The sequence below is a fragment of the Aquarana catesbeiana genome, linkage group LG02 (genome assembly GCF_042186555.1).
Source record: "Aquarana catesbeiana isolate 2022-GZ linkage group LG02, ASM4218655v1, whole genome shotgun sequence".
Classification (NCBI taxonomy): domain Eukaryota; kingdom Metazoa; phylum Chordata; class Amphibia; order Anura; family Ranidae; genus Aquarana; species Aquarana catesbeiana.
The window spans coordinates 34,362,864-34,382,105 of record NC_133325.1 but is presented as its reverse complement, the minus strand read 5'-3'; the positions used below and the strand labels follow the sequence as shown (position 1 = coordinate 34,382,105).

At 43.4% G+C, this 19,242-nt stretch overlaps 1 protein-coding gene across 1 annotated transcript; it reads right to left on the bottom strand.

Annotated features, from left to right (window-relative positions):
- Positions 1 to 797: 797 nt before the first annotated feature.
- On the bottom strand, positions 798 to 1,748 carry LOC141126493 (olfactory receptor 10H4-like). The gene has a single exon (XM_073612433.1). The coding sequence runs from the start codon at positions 1,746 to 1,748 to the stop codon at positions 798 to 800; it is 951 nt and encodes a 316-aa protein (XP_073468534.1).
- Between the last annotated feature and the right edge of the window lie 17,494 nt (positions 1,749 to 19,242).

The window sequence follows — 19,242 nt, the reverse complement described above, 5'->3', positions numbered from 1 at the left end:
AGTGAAATTCCTCAGAGCTGACAAAAGCAATTACATGCTGCTCCACTGATTAGAGGAGCCAAAGAACTACATTTTCCTAACTTAGCTAGCACCTAAATAGGAGCTACATTTACTTGAAATATTTACTAGTTATCTGTTTTTTACATTGTTCTTTTTGGTTGTTCTACTGGTATGTTTACATGTAATGTAATGCCAGAGACTGCATTCCTTAACAATGTGAGAAATGTAGCAGAGTGTTAGGTGTGTAGGTCTCAGTTTTCACCACTAGATTGCCCTATCCTTCTCTACTTTCTTAATTTCCCTTTTCCACTCAACCAATCACTCACCACCACTCTTTTGGGGTACAGCTGCAGTTTACTTTCTCTATGTCCAAGAGAGAACATCCTTTACAGCCAGTAGGGTAAATCCTTGCACCACTCCAATCCCGAAGCCAAAAGGGTTGGGAGAAAGAGAGTGCTCACTGTAGCATCATCACCAGGCAGAAGCTCAGGAGAGAAGACCATGTGCCTGGAAGTATATGAAATATTTAATACCCTCCCAACCAGCTCATAATGCCCCCAAACCTGTTGATTGGCACTAAACTAAATACCCATAACACAAGATGACACTTCTCTAACACACCCTGCTGAAGCAACCTCAAGCAGCAAGTGTTTGAAACACTAACAGGCAACACTCCAACAGGTTGGAACACAGCCCTCTGTTTCCAACAAAATTTTAAAAAAAGTGAAAGAAAATTTGGAAAAATAACACATCTTCACAATGGTAAGACTTCTGCTGAAAAAATATAAAAAATAATTTTATTCTTTTGATTTGCCAACAATTTTATACAGGTTGCATGAAATTTTTTCTCTGAGAGCTTTGGTCCTTATCCCGTAGATCAGAGGGTTTGCAGTAGTAGCTATGCCAGTTCCAATCAAAGGTATGATAACATCAACTTTGCTTGATACAGAACCTGTGCTTAGACTGTACCTGAAATCAATGAACAGAATGGTGACAATATAAATGGAGAAGGCCAATATGTGAGTCATCAATGTATGTATAGCTTTCTGGGAGGATTCTGCAGAAAGTTTCAGACAGATGACAACTGTTCTTATGTAACAGTACATTATAACAAGCAAGCAGCCAATCACCAATGACAAAGTCAAAATTGTTCCATACATAACAATAACTGTTATATCATTACAAGCAAGCGGTATTAGAGACAGGATCTCACAAAAGACATTGTTAATATTTACCCCACAAAAAGTTAGCCTTAATGTCAACAATGTACCCACAATTACTATCACCACATTGAAAACATATATGGCAAGTGATATTGTTTGAGCTGTAACATTAGTCATCAAAGCGTGGTATCTTAGAGGGTGGCCTACAGCCAGATATCGGTCATATGCCATTGTTGTAAAAGTAAATATTTCATAAGTTCCATAAAGCTGGAGACAGAAAGATTGACAGAGACATCCTGCGAGTGAGATTGTTGAGCATCCAGACAACAAGTCAATGGCCAGCTTGGGAAAAAATGATGCGTTCCCCAACATCACATTCATAACCAAGACGCATATTAAGATGTACATAGGCTCATGCAAGCTTTTCTCTGTCCAGGTTACATAGACAATCATAGAAGTCATAAACAATGTGACTGAAAATAATGCTAGAGCCAAAACAGCACATACATATCCAAATGACTCAATCTCAACAAGCCCCACCAGAACAAAGTTGGTCACAGAAACATTTTTCGGAGATAAACTCATGACTTGGATTTATGTCTTGCAAAATCAACAATTCCTAAAATGTTCTATTCAACCTGAACACTTTTCAGGTAATTCATAGAGGCTGTGTGAATATTAGTGCTATTGCCATCACAATGATTTTCTCTTGAATTCAGTTGGGCTTTTATAGGTTTCATAAAGCTATCACCTCACTCACAAACTAGATGTAGAAACTTTACAATCACTGCATCCAAGTCTTCCCAGTGGACCACAGCTGTTACATCTGCCACTAATGGACTAATTAGTGTCTGAAATCGAATGAAGTAGTGAAGATAGAATGAACAAGCTTTCCCAATGAAAAATAAAACATGAAAAAAAAAATGAAACATGAAAATAAATTTTGGATTAAATCTGAACTGATCTTAGTTTGTCTATTAATGGTGTAAAACATATCTCTATTTTTTTGTTGGCTTGAGGTTATTGATGTTATTGAATCATGCACAACATAAGAGATAACATAATATTTATTGACATTGCAAAAATAAATTCCCAATTCATTTTCTATCCTACTCCTCACATTAAAGTGATTGTAAGGTCTTGTTTTTTTTCAATTAAAAAAATAAACATGTCATACTTACTTGCTCTGTGCAGTGGTTTTGCACAGGGCAGCCCAGATCCTCCTCTTCACAGGTCCCTGGCTGGTGCTACTGGCCCCTCCCTCCTGTTGAGTGCCTCCACAGCAAGCAGCTTCCTATGGGGGGCACCCGAGCCGCAGCTCCGTGTATCCATTCGGACACGGAGCCCCCTCTCACTCCTTATTGGCTAACTGAGTTTGATTGACAGCAGCGGGAGCCAATGGCGCCGCTGCTGGGTCTCAGCCAGGAGGGAAGGTCCCAGACGGCCAAGGCACTCATGGACATCTCTGGATCAAGAGGGGCTCAGGTATGTATTAGGGGGCCTAACAAGGCTACTGCACACAGAAGGCTTTTTATCTTAATGCATAGAATACATTAACAAACCATTAAAAAACATAAAACATGACATCACACACTCATGCAGAGTACATAAATCAAGTACAAACTACTAAAAACACCTGTTATAATAACAGTAACCCAAAACCACCCGAATTGGATAATTGGATATTATTTACATATTTAATGTTTTTATAGCCCTTGAAAAAACTCTCTCTAATGCCCTGTACACACAAGTGGAAATTCCGCCAGCAAAAGTCCAATGTGAGCTTTTGGACGGAAATTCCGACCGTGTGTATGCTCTATCGGAATTTCCGCCAGCAAAAGATTGAAAGCAGGTTCTCTATTTTTCTGTCGGAAAAAGTTCCTATCGGAAATTCCGTTAGTCTGTATGCAATTCCGACACGCAAAAAAACATGCATGCTCGGATACAATTTGACGCATGCTCAGAAACATTGAACTTCATCGTAGTGTTGTACGTCACCACGTTCTTGACGGTCGAAAAGTTCTGAGAACTTTCGTGTGACCGTGTGTATGCAAGCCAAGCTTGAGCGGAGTTCCGTCGGAAAAACCATCCAACAAAAATTTACAGCCCAACATTTCCTGTGCAGTGTGAATTATTTTCTGGAGAGTCTTATTCCTCACTGAACAATTGGGGTACCAAACTAAGATTCGATACATCAGTACACTTTGAATAGATGAATGGTAGAGGTCTCTAACCATGCCAATTGTGTAGTAAACCCAGAGCAAGGTGAATGGTTTACATCCACCACTTCACCCTAGAACCCACAATATCCTTCAAAATTTAAGACATTGCTGGAAAAGGACAAATCTGGACTGCTCCGCTCCTCCCATGACTCCCCCATTGGACCAGCAGAATGTTCATTATTATTTTTTATTTATTACTATTACTATTCTTATCATTAGCAGTAATATTATTGCTATTATTAATATTATTATTATTATGTGCCTTCAAGTCTTTGTTGACACCTGATGACAACATACATAGCATTTTTCCAAAGTGATTTGTCTTCGGCCTGAGTTAAATCACTTTTACAGTGCTGAGAAGACCCCCCCGCTCCCCTTACTGCCAGCCATGATGATTTCTCAGCTCTCCCGTTCCTCCAGCTAGGCTATAGTAAGTATAAACCACAGGTAGACGTGCAGTTCGTTTAGTTCCAAATTGAAATTCGGACACATTTTTTGTTATTCAGGAAATTTGAATGTATCCGAATTACCGAATTACACTAGTAACAAATTTAAACAAATCCAAAATAATGAACCGAATTTTGGACGAAATTCAAATCGAAAACAAATTACAATCAAAATCAAATTTAAAAATATTAAAAATCGATTTTCTAAAAAATAATACAATAAAATAGAATATAAAATAATAAAGCAATAGAATAAAAATGAAAGAATAGTAAAGAATAGAATAAAATTTAATAGAATAGAATTGAATAAAATAGAATATGACTGTCTTCCGAAATTCGAATAGAATAAATTTGAATTGAATAGATTAAAATAGAATTCAAAACATTGGAATCCAAAATGATAGAAAATAATAGAATACAAAATAAGAGAATAGAATAAAATAGAAAAACAATAGAATAGAAAGAAATATAAAGAATATAACCATCTTCAGAAATTCATATTGGATTTTCTATTCTATTCTCTTATTTTTTATTCTATTATTTTCTATTATTTTCTATTCAAATGTGAATTCATTCTATTTGAAATTCGAATGTGGGAAGATGGTTATATATTGTTTCTGTTTAATTCTATTTTATTCTAATTTTGGAATTTTCAGACAGTCAGCATCAATAGCCTAATGTAACATAGTTACATAGTTACATAGTAGGCGAGGTTGAAAAAAGACACAAGTCCATCAAGTCCAACCTATGTGTGATTATGTGTCAGTATTACATTATATATCCCTGTATGTTGTGGTCATTCAGGTGATTATCTAATAGTTTCTTGAAACTATCGATGCTCCCTGCTGAGACCACTGCCTGAGGAAGGGAATTCCACATCCTTGCCGCTCTTACAGTAAAGAACCTTCTACGTAGTTTAAGGTTAAACCTCTTTTCTTCTAATTTTAATGAGTGGCCACGAGTCTTGTTAAACTCTCTTCTGCGAAAAAGTTCTATTTCTATTGTAGGGTCAGTACGGTATTTGTATATTGAAATCATATCCCCTCTCAAGCGTCTCTTCTCCAGAGAGAATAAGTTCAGTGCTCGCAACCTTTCCTCATAACTAAGATCCTCCAGACCATTTATTAGCTTTGTTGCCCTTCTTTGTACTCGCTCCATTTCCAGTACATCCTTCCTGAGGACTGGTGCCCAGAACTGGACAGCATACTCTAGGTGCGGCCAGACCAGAGTCTTGTAGAGTGGGAGAATTATCGTTTTATCTCTGGAGTTGATCCCCTTTTTAATGCATGCCAATATTCTGTTTGCTTTGTTAGCAGCAGCTTGGCATTGCATGCCATTGCTGAGCCTATCATCTACTAGGACCCCCAGGTCCTTTTCCATCCTAGATTCCCCCAGAGGTTCTCCCCCCAGTGTATAGATTGTATTCATATTTTTGCCACCCAAATGCATTATTTTACATTTTTCTACATTGAACCTCATTTGTCATGTAGTTGCCCCCCCCCCCATTAATTTGTTCAGATCTTTTTGCAAGGTTTCCACATCCTGCGGAGAAGTTATTGCCCTGCTTAGCTTAGTATCGTCTGCAAATACAGAGATTGAACTGTTTACCCCATCCTCCAGGTCGTTTATGAACAAATTAAATAGGATTGGTCCCAGCACAAAACCCTGGGGGACCCCTCTACCCACCCCTGACCATTCTGAGTACTCCCCATTTATCACCACCCTCTGAACTCGCCCTTGTAGCCAGTTTTCAATCCATGTACTCACCCTATGGTCCATGCCAACGGACCATAGGACAGCTGCACTTAAATGGAAAAAAATTGAATTTGAATGCGTTTTCAAATTCGAATACCGGTTCGATAAATGTTTTCGATTTTTTTTTCGATTGCGGTCAGATTTTTTCAAATTCAGTTGAATTTTTGGAATTCGAATACAAAATGAATGAAACAAATTCCGAAAACAAATGAATCGAATGTAACAAAATTAACTAAACTAATTTATTTAAATAACGAATCAAAACAAAACAATTTTTTTCATCCTGCACATGTCTAATTTCAAGACAGTTTGTGCCTGGAATAGTTCTTTTCAGTGTGAGTAAGGCTCCAGTTCACATAGGCAACAGGTCATAGGTGTCCTTCATGCTCTTGATATAACACCCCACCTAGTCCAACTGGTGTCAACATGTAACTCATAAGGCCAAATTGGATCAGCATAAGCCAGGACAGGGGCATTGGTCAAACTTCTCTTTAGCTGGTGAATGGCCTGTTTACACTGATTGGTCCATTCATTCTCTATTGATTCTGGAGACTTTCTGGGCCCTTTGCTTGACCGGATGGTCTTGGCAATTCTGAGTCATTTTCTTCTTCCTCCTTCCTCCTCCTTCCTCAGCAACTCATTGAAGGGTCAAATCTCTCCACAAATCACTGTAGATCTTAACATGGGCAGGAGTCTGTTCCAACTGGCAGGAGGGGGCCAACTGGCTAAACCAGGATTTGGTTATAGAAGCTGGGGCTAGGCGGTGGCATAGATCATAGAGGAGACACAGGGGTTTATTTACTAAAGCTGAAGAGTGCAAAATCAGGCTCACTTGTACATAGAAACCAATCAGCTTTCAGGTTTTATTGCCAAAGCTTAATTGAACTAGCTGAGGTTAAAAGCTGATTAGTGTCTATGCAGAAGAGAGCCTGATTTTGCACTCTTCAGCTTTAGTAAATAAACCTCACAGAGTACCAGTGGAGTCTCAGAAAAAGCCATATTAGGGTTAGGGTTTAGGGTTAGTGGGTTAGGGTTAGGGGTTAGGATTAGGGTTAGGGTTTTAGGGTTAGGGTTAGGGGGTTAGGGTTAGGGGCTAGGATTAGGGTTTTCCCTTGAAGAACAAGGTTAAGACTCAGGGATTGGAATAGGGACCTGCTCCAAAGCTCAAAGGTCAGAAGGCGTATCCCCACAGGTCAAAGGTCAAGAGGCGTGGCTGACCCACCCCCACCAAAGTGTTCCGCCTACCCCAAGTAAGTCGGGGAATGAACTAGTTGGGGAATGAACAGGGAAAGCCAGAGATCTGTGGAACCATCTGGTTTTCACAAGCATGGGTTTCGCTGCTGATGACTCCCAGGTTGCGGCCCTCTGGTTCAACTGATCTGACAAGTGTATAGAGATGAAAAACTTTTTAACTTTTTAACTTTTTTTATTTTTATTTTAGACCAGGTAAGGGTTAGATTCCATTGCCTAGTTTGTATGTGTCCTCGCTGGGGAGATTAGCCCTCTCTATTAGCCTTACTTAAAAAGGAAGTAAACCCTGATGACAGTGGTGGCTGGTGCTCAAAATTTTTTGGGGGGGCGCAAACAAACTGAAAAAAGAAAAAATCCATTGTGGCCACTGTGTTATCAAATGCAGCTACTGCACCCATCAATTGCCGCCACTGTGCCCATCAAGCGCAGCCACTGTGCCCATCAAACGCAGCCACTGTGCCATCAAATGCAGCCACTGTGCCCATCAAACGCAGCCCCTGTGCCCATCAAACACTGTCAGTGTGCCCATCAATTGCTGCCAGTGTGCCCATCAATTGCTGCCAGTGTGCCCATCAATTGCCACTACTGTGCCCCATCAAATGCTGCCAGTGTGCCCATCAATTGCCGCCACTGTGCCCCATCAAATGCTGCCAGTGTGCCCATCAATTGCCGCTATTGTGCCCCATCAAATGCTGCCAGTGTGCATCGCCCGGAACTTACCTGTCTCGCAGCGGGTCAGCTGCGGTGTCCTGCACGCTCCTCGATGTCTTCTTCCGTCCTCTTTATCAGGCGTCCAATCACAGCACCTGACGTTTCAGTCAATCAGGTGACAGGTAACAGACCCAAGCACCTGATTGGCTGAGAGGCGGGTCAGTGTTAGCAAAGCAAGCTGAGTGAACAGCGAACGCACAGCATTGTGCCCGCTGTTCACCTTTTTGGGTGCATAGGTGCTTCCAAAAAACACCCCTGCTGCTGTAATTCAGGTGCCCGGCGCCCGAAAAGGGTCCAGACACCTGAATAGGGGATGTCAGCGGCAACCATAGATAGAGTCATGCAATGATCTTCCTGATGGGTTTTACTTCCTCTTTTGTTCCCTGCAAACCATGCAAAGTAAAAGCATAATGGGCTACTACGCATCGTATACTAGCCCATTATGCTCCACTTACCTGCAATCAAAGGCCGCAATGTCCCAGTTGCAGGCCGCATCCATCTTCGCCCCTCTTCCTTCCGAGGTCACAGACTCCGGCTGTGTGACTGGCCGGAGCAGCGTGATGTCAATCCCGCACATGTGCGAGCCGGAGCCATCAGCAGAGGGCCGTTTCTTCACAGCGCATGCGCTGATGACATCATCGGTGAACTACAAGGTAAATATCTCCTAAACGGCGCACGTTTAGGAGATATTTACAGTACCTATAGGTAAGCCTTATTCTAGGCTTACCTATGGGTAGAAGTTCTAAAAAAGGGTTTACAACCACTTTTACACTTGCGGCAGTGTCTAATAACACCATGAAAGGCATTTTTCCTAACTTTGCGTACGCTCTTCATTCATATACTTAGGGGTTTGCAGTGGCGGCCGTCGGTCACTCGGTCCATCGGCGGGCGGGACTGGTGCCCTTACCCCATCTATGCAGCGCTTTTCCCGGGCTCTCAGCAGTGGCGGTTCTCTCGTTCTCCTGCTCTCCGCGGGAGATGGCTCTGGTTCCCGTTTCCTCCCAATTTCTCGGCGGTCAATTGGGAGTCTTCTCTTTTCGGTCAATCAGAAAATGAGTCTCACACCCACTTCTGATTGGCCGGATTGAGGATCAGCGTTACAACAGCGAATATTCATTTTCTGTTGTAACACCTGGATGGGCTCATGGCGCAATGCTCTGCGCCACGATCCCGCATATTTTGAAGCCTATTAGAGCCTATGGCTCTAATCAGGTGCTTAAAAAAAACACCCCCGCCGCTGTAATTCAGGTGCCCAGCATCCTGAAAAGGGCTGGACGCCTGAATAGGGGGTGGCAGCGGTGGCCGTGCATAGATTCATGCTAATCATGAATCTATCCATTAGTCATATAGGGGGTAGAGAGGGGGGGCGGTACCCGGGCGCCCCTAATGTACGGGCTGCTGCTGGGGGTTTGTTTACTGATATTTTCATTCACAATTCACACAACATTACCCCAAGATTAAAACTTTTTTATTGAATTCAATTGGAAAATTATGTGAAAGTTGTGCCAGGCTTGGAGGAGTGCAGGAGGAGAGAGGAGTGAACATTAGAGAGCAGGAGGAGAGAGGAATGAACAGTAGAGGTCAAGTGATGTGCAGGAGGAGAAATGCAGTGTAAATGCCTGAGTGTATATAGCTGTCCCAGCAAGTTCTGCAAAATTCCATTGGGCATTCCATACTTCCTATACTCCATCCAAGTTCAGATCCCTCAATAAAACATAAAACCATACCAGACCACATGCCCTCAACATTAATTTTAATAATGCTTAAAGTGAAACAAAAAAAAATATATTCCTTTAAATATCGTGCCTGGTGGTCCCCTTAGTCTGCCTGTAAAGTGGCACATCTGTGCAATGTGTAGAACATGCTGTAGCAATAATGAAATTTCTAAAGGAAAATATTTCATGTAAACTTGCTTGCGGCTGTAATGTATTGCTGGCTCCTGGCAATATAGATTAAAAAATCAAGGAAGAAAACAGCGTAGAGTCCCCCCCCAGTCCCTACCAGGCCCCTTCAAAATCCATACCAGACCCTTATCCGAGCATGCAACCTGGAGATCAGGATAAGGGGGAACAAGCGAGCGCTGCACCCCCCTGCCCCAAAGCACCTTGTCCCCATGTTGATGGGGACAAGAGCCTCTTCCCGACAACCCTGGGCTGCGAGCAGGGGGCTTATCGGAATCTGGAAGCCCCCTTTAACAAGGGGACCCCCAGATCCCGCTATCAGTACATTATACCCCTACGCCATCACCAAAAAAAGTGCCAAAAATAAAAACCACAACAGACAGTTTTTGACAATGCCTTTATTAAAAAAGAAAAAGAAAAAAAAATGTCCTGCGATGTCCATCCATCTTCAATTACGCCGACCGACGGACCCGAAAAGTAGAAAAAATGTAAAAAGCAATGCATTATAGCCGCAAGCAAGTTTAAATTACATTTTTTCCTTTAGAAATGTCATTTTGGTGCGGCATGTTCTACACATTGCACAGATGCACCACTATACAGGCAGATCAAAGGGACCCCCAGGCACGATATTTAAAGGAATATTTAATTTTTATTGTTTCACTTGCATTATTAAAATCCCTGCTCCTGAAAAACTTTTTTTTTGCATTGATACATGTACCCTAGCACAGTACCCGGGCCCCCATACACTTTTTATGGCAATAACTTGCATATAAGCCTTTAAAATGAGCACTTTTGATTTTTCATGTTCGTGTCCCCTAGACTTTAATAGGGTTCGCTAGAACTTTTTGCATGTTCGCAGTGTTTGGTGTGAACTGAACTGGGGGGTGTTCGGCCCTTCCCTAATGGTGTGTTATATCTCCCATGATCTCTCCTGTTGAGGTATGTTTATATTATTATGGAGGGTGCAGCTTAATGGTCTTCTTTGATGTTGATGATTCTTGTGATAAAACATTTCAGTATAATAGAATTCTGCAAACGATTACATAATATGTTTGCAGCAAATATTGTTTATTCATAATCACCTAACATTGCGATTCCTTTAGAGCAAAACCGCTAAATGACAAGCCAACTTATTATAGTCTCTTTAAAGCCAAATGATCACCCCGGAGTATTCCATATTCCTAATCCTCTGTGGAGTCCCTCGGCAAGCGTGCAGGTTAATATGACTTAATGAGACATGTCAGAGTTGTCTTAATGAGACAAGAACAAATAGAAGCAATTAAACCCTTTAGTAATTAGCTGTCAAAAATTTTTAATCACTTGCCGCCCGCCATATAACAATATGACATCGGCAAAGTGGTTGCAATATCCTGACCGGACGTCATACGGCGTTGCCAGAATATCAAGCCGCTGCATGCCCCCCGGGGCATTGCGGAGATCGTTGTTGCTGTGTGTCAGTCTGACACACCGCAACTCCAATCTAGGTAAAGAGTCCCTGTCAGAGACTCTTTACCACGTGATCAGCCGTGTCCAATCACGGCTGATCACAATGTAAACAGCAAGAGCAGTTGTAAGGCTTTTCCTCACTCGTGTCTGTCAGACGCGAGTAGAGGAGGGCAGTATTGGCTGCTCTTCTGATGGGGGGGGTCTGCGCTGATTGATTATCAGCACAGCCCCCCCCAGGATGCCCACACTGGACCACCAGGAATGCCACCAGGACCACCAGGGATGCCCACCACTAGTCACCACAAGGTATGCCACACGTGGCCACCACGGATGCCAATCAGTGCCCACAATGGATGACAATCAGTGCCCACAATGGGCATAACTGATTGGCAGGCATTATTGTTTGGCACCATCAGTACCATCCATTAATGTACATTAGTGCCACCTATCAGTGCCCATCCATGCCCATCCGTGCCACCTTTCAGTGCCCATCCATGCTGTCTATCAGTGCCCATCCGTGCCACCTGTCAGTGCCACCTTTCAGTACCCATCAGTGCAACCTATGTGTACCCATCAGTGCTGCATATCAGTGCCACCTATCAGTGCCCATCAGTGCCGCCTATCAGTGCCCCATCAGTGCCACATATTAGTGCCCATCATCAGTGCCCATCAGTGCCACCTCATCAGTGCAACCTCATTAGTGCCACCTCATCAGTGCCCATCAATGCTGCCTTATCAATGCCCATCAGTGCAGCCCCATCAGTGCACATCAGTGAAGGAGATGAAACTACCAAGCTCCTCATTCACTCCCTTGTTATCTCTCGCCTTGACTATTGCAACTCCCTTCTCATTGGCCTGCCTCTCCATAGGCTGCTCCCCTCTTCAGTCTATCATGAATGCTGCTGCCAGACTTATCCACCTTACCAACTGCTCAGTGTCTGCCAACCGTCTCCTCCAATCCCTACACTGGCTCCCAATCACCCAGCGAATTAAATTCAAAATACTAACCACAACATACAAAGCCATTCACAACTCTGCCCCAAGCTACATCACCAATCTTGTCTCCAAATATCACCCAAATCGTCCTCTCTGCTCTTCTCAAGACCTCCTACTCTCAAGCTCTCTCGTCTCCTCCTCTCATGCTCGTCTCCAGGATTTCTCCGGAGCCTCTCCCATCCTCTGGAACTCGCTACCTCCACTTGTCCGGCTATCCCCTACTCTTGCTACCTTCAGGCGGTACCTGAAAACTTATCTCTTCAGGAAAGCCCATAACATCTCTAACTAATCTTTTACCACTTCCATCAGCTCATTCCCCCCAGTTACAACCTTTTGTACCACCTGCCCCACCCTATTAGATTGTAGGCTCTTCTGAGCAGGGCCCTCTTAATCCTCTTGTATTTTATTGTTTTATAACTGTACTGTCTCCCTTTTATATTGTAAAGCACTGCATAAACTATTGGCACTATATAAATCCTGTATAATAATAATAATAATAATAAGTATGTGTAATTATTTCAGAGGGGTGCGCATTCATGATGACAACTAGGGATGAGCCGAACACCCCCCTGTTCGGTTCACACAAGAACTTGCGAACAGGCAAAAAATTTGTTCGAACACGCGAACACCGTTAAAGTCTATGGGACAAGAACATGAATAATCAAAAGTGCTCATTTTAAAGGCTTATATGCCCCTTCAGGTCTGATATGGATTTTAAGGGGAACCCCGCGCCAAAATAAAAAAAAAATTGGCGTGGGGTTCCCCCAAAAATCCATACCAGACCCTTATCTGAGCACGCAACCTGGCAGGCCGCAGGAAAAAAGGGGGGGACAAGAGAGCGCTCCCCCTCCTGAACCATACCAGGCCACATGCCCTCAACATTGGGAGGGTGCTTTGGGGTAGCCCCCCAAAACACCTTGTCTCCATGTTGCTGGGGACAAGGGCCTCATCCCCACAACCCTTGCCCGCTGGTTGTGGGGGTCTGTGGGCGGGGGGCTTATTGGAATCTGGAAGCCCCCTTTAACAAGGGGACCCCCAGATCCCGGCCCTCCCCCCTGTGTGAAATGGTAAGGGGGTACAAGCGTACCCCCCTACCATTTCACAAAAAAACTGTCAAAAATGTTAAAAATGACAAGAGACAGTTTTTGATAATTCCTTTATTTAAATGCTTCTTCTTTCTTCTATCTTCTTTCTTCTATCTTCTATCTTCCTTCGGTTTCTTCCTCCATCTTCTTCTTTTTCTGGTTCTTCTGGTTCTTCCTCCGGTGTTCTCGTCCGGCATCTCCTCCGGGCGTCTTCTTCTCTTCATCTTCTTCTCCGGGCCGCTGCACATCCATGATGGCATGGAGGGAGTCTCCCGCTGTGTGACGCTTCTCCTCTTCTGACGGTTCTTAAATAACGGAGGGCGGAGCCACCCGGTGACCCCGCCCCCTTCTGACGCACAGGGACTTGACGGGGACTTCCCTGTGGTAATCCCCGTGATGTCAGAGGGGGTGGGGTCACCCGGTGGCCCCGCCCTCCGTTATTTAAGAACCGTCAGAAGAGGAGAAGCGTCACACAGTGGGAGCCTCCCTCCATGCCATCATGGATGCCATCATGGATGCGGAGCGGCCCGGAGAAGAAGATGAAGAGAAGAAGATGCCGGACGAGAACACCGGAGGAAGAACCAGAAGAACCAGAAGAAGAAGAAGATGGAGGAAGAAACCGAAGGAAGATAGAAGAAAGAAGAAGCATTTAAATAAAGGAATTGTCAAAAACTGTCTCTTGTCATTTTTAACATTTTTGACAGTTTTTTTGTGAAATGGTAGGGGTACTTTTGTACCTCTTACCATTTCACACAGGGGGGAGGGCCGGGATCTGGGGGTTCCCTTGTTAAAGGGGGCTTCCAGATTCCGATAAGCCCCCCGCCCGCAGACCCCCACAACCACCGGGCAAGGGTTGTGGGGATGAGGCCCTTGTCCTCATCAACATGGGGACAAGGTGTTTTGGGGGGCTAACCCAAAGCACCCTCCCAATGTTGAGGGCATGTGGCCTGGTACGGTTCTCATCCCCCCCTCTTTTCCTGCGGCCTGCCAGGTTGCGTGCTCGGATAAGGGTCTGGTATGGATTTTTGGGGGACCCCATGCCTTTTTTTTTTACATTTTGGCACTGGGTTCCCCTTAAATAGAAATGACATACCATACCAGACCTGAAGGGTCTGGTATAGATTTTGAGGGGAGACCCCACGCTATTTTTTGCTGAGCCTGGTATGGAATTAAAGGGGACCCCCCATGTCACTTATTTTTTTTAATTTTGGTTTGGGGTTCCCCTGTGGGGAATTCCCATGCCGTTTTTAAGAATGAACTTTTATGTGTATTGTCGGACCGGCAATTCATTAATAGCCGTAAGTAGTTTTAAATGACTTTTTTTCCTTTGAAATGTAATTTTGCTGTCAGACTGTTCTAAACACGGCAAACATGCGCCCCTTTACAGGCATACTATAGACACCCCCCAGGTACGAAATTTAAAGGAATATTACACTTTTATTGTTTCACTTTAAGCATTATTAAAATCACTGCTCCCTTTTTTTTGCATTCATCCATGTCCCCTGGGGCAGGACCCAGGTCCTCAAACACTTTTTATGACAATACCATGCATATAAGCCTTTAAAATTAGCACTTTTGATTTCTCCCATAGACTTTTAAAGGGTGTTCTGCGGCTTTCGAATTTGCCGTGAACACCCCAAATTGTTCGCTGTTCAGCAAACTGGCGAACAGCCGATGTTCGAGTCGAACTCGAAGCTCATACCTAATGACAACAGATCAAAGGGATTTCACCACTGCTAGTGTAAGTCCGATTGTCGGGTGATAGAGGATTTGGCAGAGAGATTCTGTCTGCAGCCATGGGAGGCCCCCCTGTTTACAATTGGCAAAAGACTGTTCAAATTGAACCCATCCTTTAGTTGAATTGGGGGCACATCAGCTCAAGATCTGTGACAAATGTGCCGCTTTATGGTACCTAACAGGGTCTGGCAGACCTATTTTCTTCATGTGGAGATTTGAATAGGATACATTTGTAATAAGATAGGAGTGCTGAATTGTATACACTTTGTTTGTAACTATTAATGCATTAATAAACACTTTTATGATCTAGAGTGTAAGCACTCTTACAGTAACGGACACCTTCCTGGTCTACAGTAACTACTCTTACAGCAAAGAACTCCCTTTTGGTCTACAGTGTAACTACTGTTAGATTTAAGAACACCCTCCTGATCTATAGTGTAGGCACTATCATAGTAAACTATACCCACCTGGTCTATAGTAACTATTCTTAAAGCTGGGAAAATCTTCTTGGTCTTCAGTGCAAGCACTCTTACAGTAAAGAACACCCAAATGGTCTACAGTAACTACAGTGCCCTGAAAAAGTATTCATACCCCTTGAAATTTTCCAGATTTTGTCATGTTAGAACCAAAAACATAAATGTATTTTATTGGGATTTTATGTGATAGACCAACACAAAGTGGCACATTGTGAAGTTGGAAGGAAAATGATAAACGGTTTTCAACATTTTTTACAAATAAATATCTGAGAAGTGTGGCGTGGATTTGTATTCAGCCCCCTTTACTCTGATACCCCTAACTAAAATCTAGTGGAACACATTGCTTTCAGAAGTCACCTAATTGGTAAATAGTGTGTAATTTAATCTCAGTATAAATACAGCTGTTCTGTGAAGCCCTCAGATATTTGTTAGAGAACCTTGGTGAACAAACAGCATAATAGATGTATCAAAGACCCTGAATTGCTGTATCTAGGACAAACTTAATTGGCTCTAAAGCCAATAGTACACAGAAATTCCGGGGGTTCTATACATCCTGTGTAATATAAAAATTTTGGTTAACCTGTGTGAGGGTGAGAGAGACACAAATGGGAGGACCCGAAGAATCTCTTCCCAAGCATTGTTAGAAATAGGCACAATATTCTGTTTCCACTTTAGAGGACAAGTGGAATTAATGAATAGTAGTCTCTTATAGAGACAAGTAAGTACCGAAGATAAGGCCTTTAGAAGAGGTTAATTGAGCTACTCTCTCCAACACAGGCCCCCCGAGAAAACCAAACAGGAGAGGTAGGAAATTGGGTTTGTAGTACATAGTGCAGCTGCAAAAATTGATAAAACCACATCTGGTTCAGGGGAAATTCCATCGACAGCCGCTCAAAGGGTTTAAGTGAACCCCTCTCATATAGCTGTGAAAGAATAAGTACCCCTGCCCGTTCCCACCACTGAAAGCCCTGCAGGGTTGATAGCTCGGGGAGGCTGTCAGTGCCCCAAATAGGGGTATATTGAGTGAGGGAAAAAAAACCCCATTGAATCCCACACCTTGAACAACAGCACAAAGGTGGGCATACTGGAAAAGACAGAAGACCTCGACAACCCCTCCAGGGCAAGCAACAGTGGGCGTCCCTGGAACACAGAGGACACTAAACAGTATGAAGGAGAAGCTCGGACCAGAATGTAAGCATTCTTACGCCGCGTACACACGATCGCACATTCCGACAACAAAATCCATGTTTTCTTTTCCGACAGATGTTGGCTCAAACTTGTCTTGCATACACAAGGTCACACAAATCTTATTGGAAATTCCAAACGCCAAAAACGCGGTGACTTACAACACGCACGACGAGCTGAGAAAAATGAAGTTCAATAGCCAGTGCGGCTCTTCTGCTTGATTCTGAGCATGCGTGGGACTTTTTGCGTCGGAATTGTGTACACACGATCGGAATTTACAACAACGGATTTTGTTGTTGGAAAATTTGAGATCCTGATCTCCAATTTTGTTTGTCGGAAATTCCGATGTCCCATGGAGCCTACACACGGTCGGAATTTCCTACAACAAGCTCCCATCGAACATTTCCCATCTGAAAATCTGACCGTATGTACGCAGCATTACAGTAAGGCTACTTTCACACTGAGGTGCTTTGCAGGCGCTATAGTGCTAAAAATAGCTCCTGCAAAGCGCCTGTAAAGCGCCTCTCGAATGCTTCCGCACTGGGGCGGTGCGCTGGAAGGACGCTAACAAAAGTCCTGCAAGCAGCATCTTTGAGGTCCTTTAGGAGCGGTGTATACACCGCTCCTAAAGTGCCCCTGAGCGCCAGCGCTTTTAACCCTTTTTCGGCCATTAGCGGGGGTTAAAAGCGCCCCGCTAGCGTCCGAAAAGTGGCGCAAAAGCAATGGTAAACCGCCGCTATTTATCGGTGCTTCACCGTCAAACCCTGCCTGCCCCAGTGTGAAAGTGCCCTAAAGGACACCCATCTGGTCTACGGTAACCAGGGCTGCCGATAAGCAAACCTCTTTCCCCCGAAGACTGTTCCCCTCTCTCCTCTTGCTCCCGCCAGCTGCTGCAGCAGGCATAGGGGGAATGTAATATGTATGTAATGTTTACCGAATCCTTCCTTTCCTGAATAAATACAATGAGTAATCAGTTCCAATCACTGTTCATTCATAACTGAAGCATAGTAAACTGTGTGTACTATGCTTCAGTTTGTGAATGAACAGGAGCCTCTGTATAGAGCGCAGCTGAGGCTGCAGAGAAAGGGTCTGAAGAATTGATATGCCTTTCTCTGTCTCAAAAGTGTGATATCAGGGGTCTATTAGCTCCCTCCCCAACAACATTGTGAAAAATAAATATAAAAAATGTAAGTAATTAAAAAAATAATAATAATAAAGGAAAGTGTAAAAAAAAATAAAAACAAAAAATTAAGGGCACATTCACTCGGGTTCTCTGGCCCATACAGTGTGAATGATCAGTTTGTTTGTGAGGTTGGGGCCACCGGGAACCCTATGAGGATGCATCTGCTGTATGAACACAGCCATAGGTCTTAATATGACACAACTGCATGGTTGGGTGAGTGGCCCCCAATGCACACTGTTTGTGTTCAGGGCATTACACCTGCAACCATACGCCTGAGAAAGTAGGACTCGGGGCTGTGTTCATACAGCTGCTGCATCTCTATAGGAAAAAAGGGGGGAAAAAAACTGCACTAAGGTAAACGCCTATGGGTGATATCCAAGGAAAGCAATAAACACCTATAGTGGTATACAAGATGTGAAATGGAAGCAGCGATTCTCTTATACAACATCAATATATATAATAATATATAATAATTAATTAAATAGAAACATTAGAATTGCGCAAGACCAGTGAATATGAGTAAACCGTAAATGAATTAAATGTACTGTGCAAATCATTGACATTTCAAAATAAATAGTGAAACACAAATATTAAATATTAAATATACATCCCATAAACATTAAATGTCAGGGGTTGTAAAGAAAAGAACATTAATGCCCCGTACACACGGTCGGACATTGATCGGACATTCCGACAACAAAATCCTAGGATTTTTCCGACGGATGTTGGCTCAAACTTGTCTTGCATACACACGGTCACACAAAGTTGTCGGAAAATCCGATCATTCTGAACGCGGTGACGTAAAACACGTACGTCGGGACTATAAACGGGGCAATAGCCAATAGCTTTCATCTCTTTATTTATTCTGAGCATGCGTGGCACTTTGTCCGTCGGATTTGTGTACACACAATCGGAAATTCCGACAACGGATTTTGTTGTCGGAAAATTTTATAGCCTGCTCTCAAACTTTGTGTGTCGGAAAATCCAATGGAAAATGTGTGATGGAGCCTACACACGGTCGGAATTTCCGACAACAAGGTCCTATCACACATTTTCCGTCGGAAAATCCAACCGTGTGTACGGGGCATAAGTGATAAAAAAAATGTAAATAAAGAAGAGTAAAAATAAAAGTACAAATAAACAGTCTCAGTGAGTGGCTGGAAATAGCAACATCCACCCATGCACAAATAGTGCCGGTTCACAGAGGGGCGACTTGTCAGGCGACCTAGCCGCCTGACAAGTCGCCTCCCATTCTGTACTACGGAACCGTTCTAATAGGAGCGACGCAAGTCGCTCCGACTTAGAAAAAGGTTCCTGTAGTATTTTTGGGGTGACTTCAGGGGACTTGCATTAACTTCTATGCAGAAGTCGTTTTGCAAGTCGCCGCTGAAGTCGTGTGCAGGTCATGCCGCCCCTGTGTGAACTGGCACATAGGGAGTCAAGTCCGTCCAAAAAATTGAGATGACTCTTCATCTGCTGTGTGATACAAACATGTGATCCACCACCGCTATAGAAGAAATCACTTCTTACCAAACGACCATGATCCCCCACTACAGAGGATCATGGTAAGCATATAATGGCTGTGACTGTGGAATACACCAAGCGTGATGACTTGCTGTCGGATCCTCAGATCACCTCATTGGAAAACAAGCTCATGGGATGCGCACAGCATGTAATGAAACATA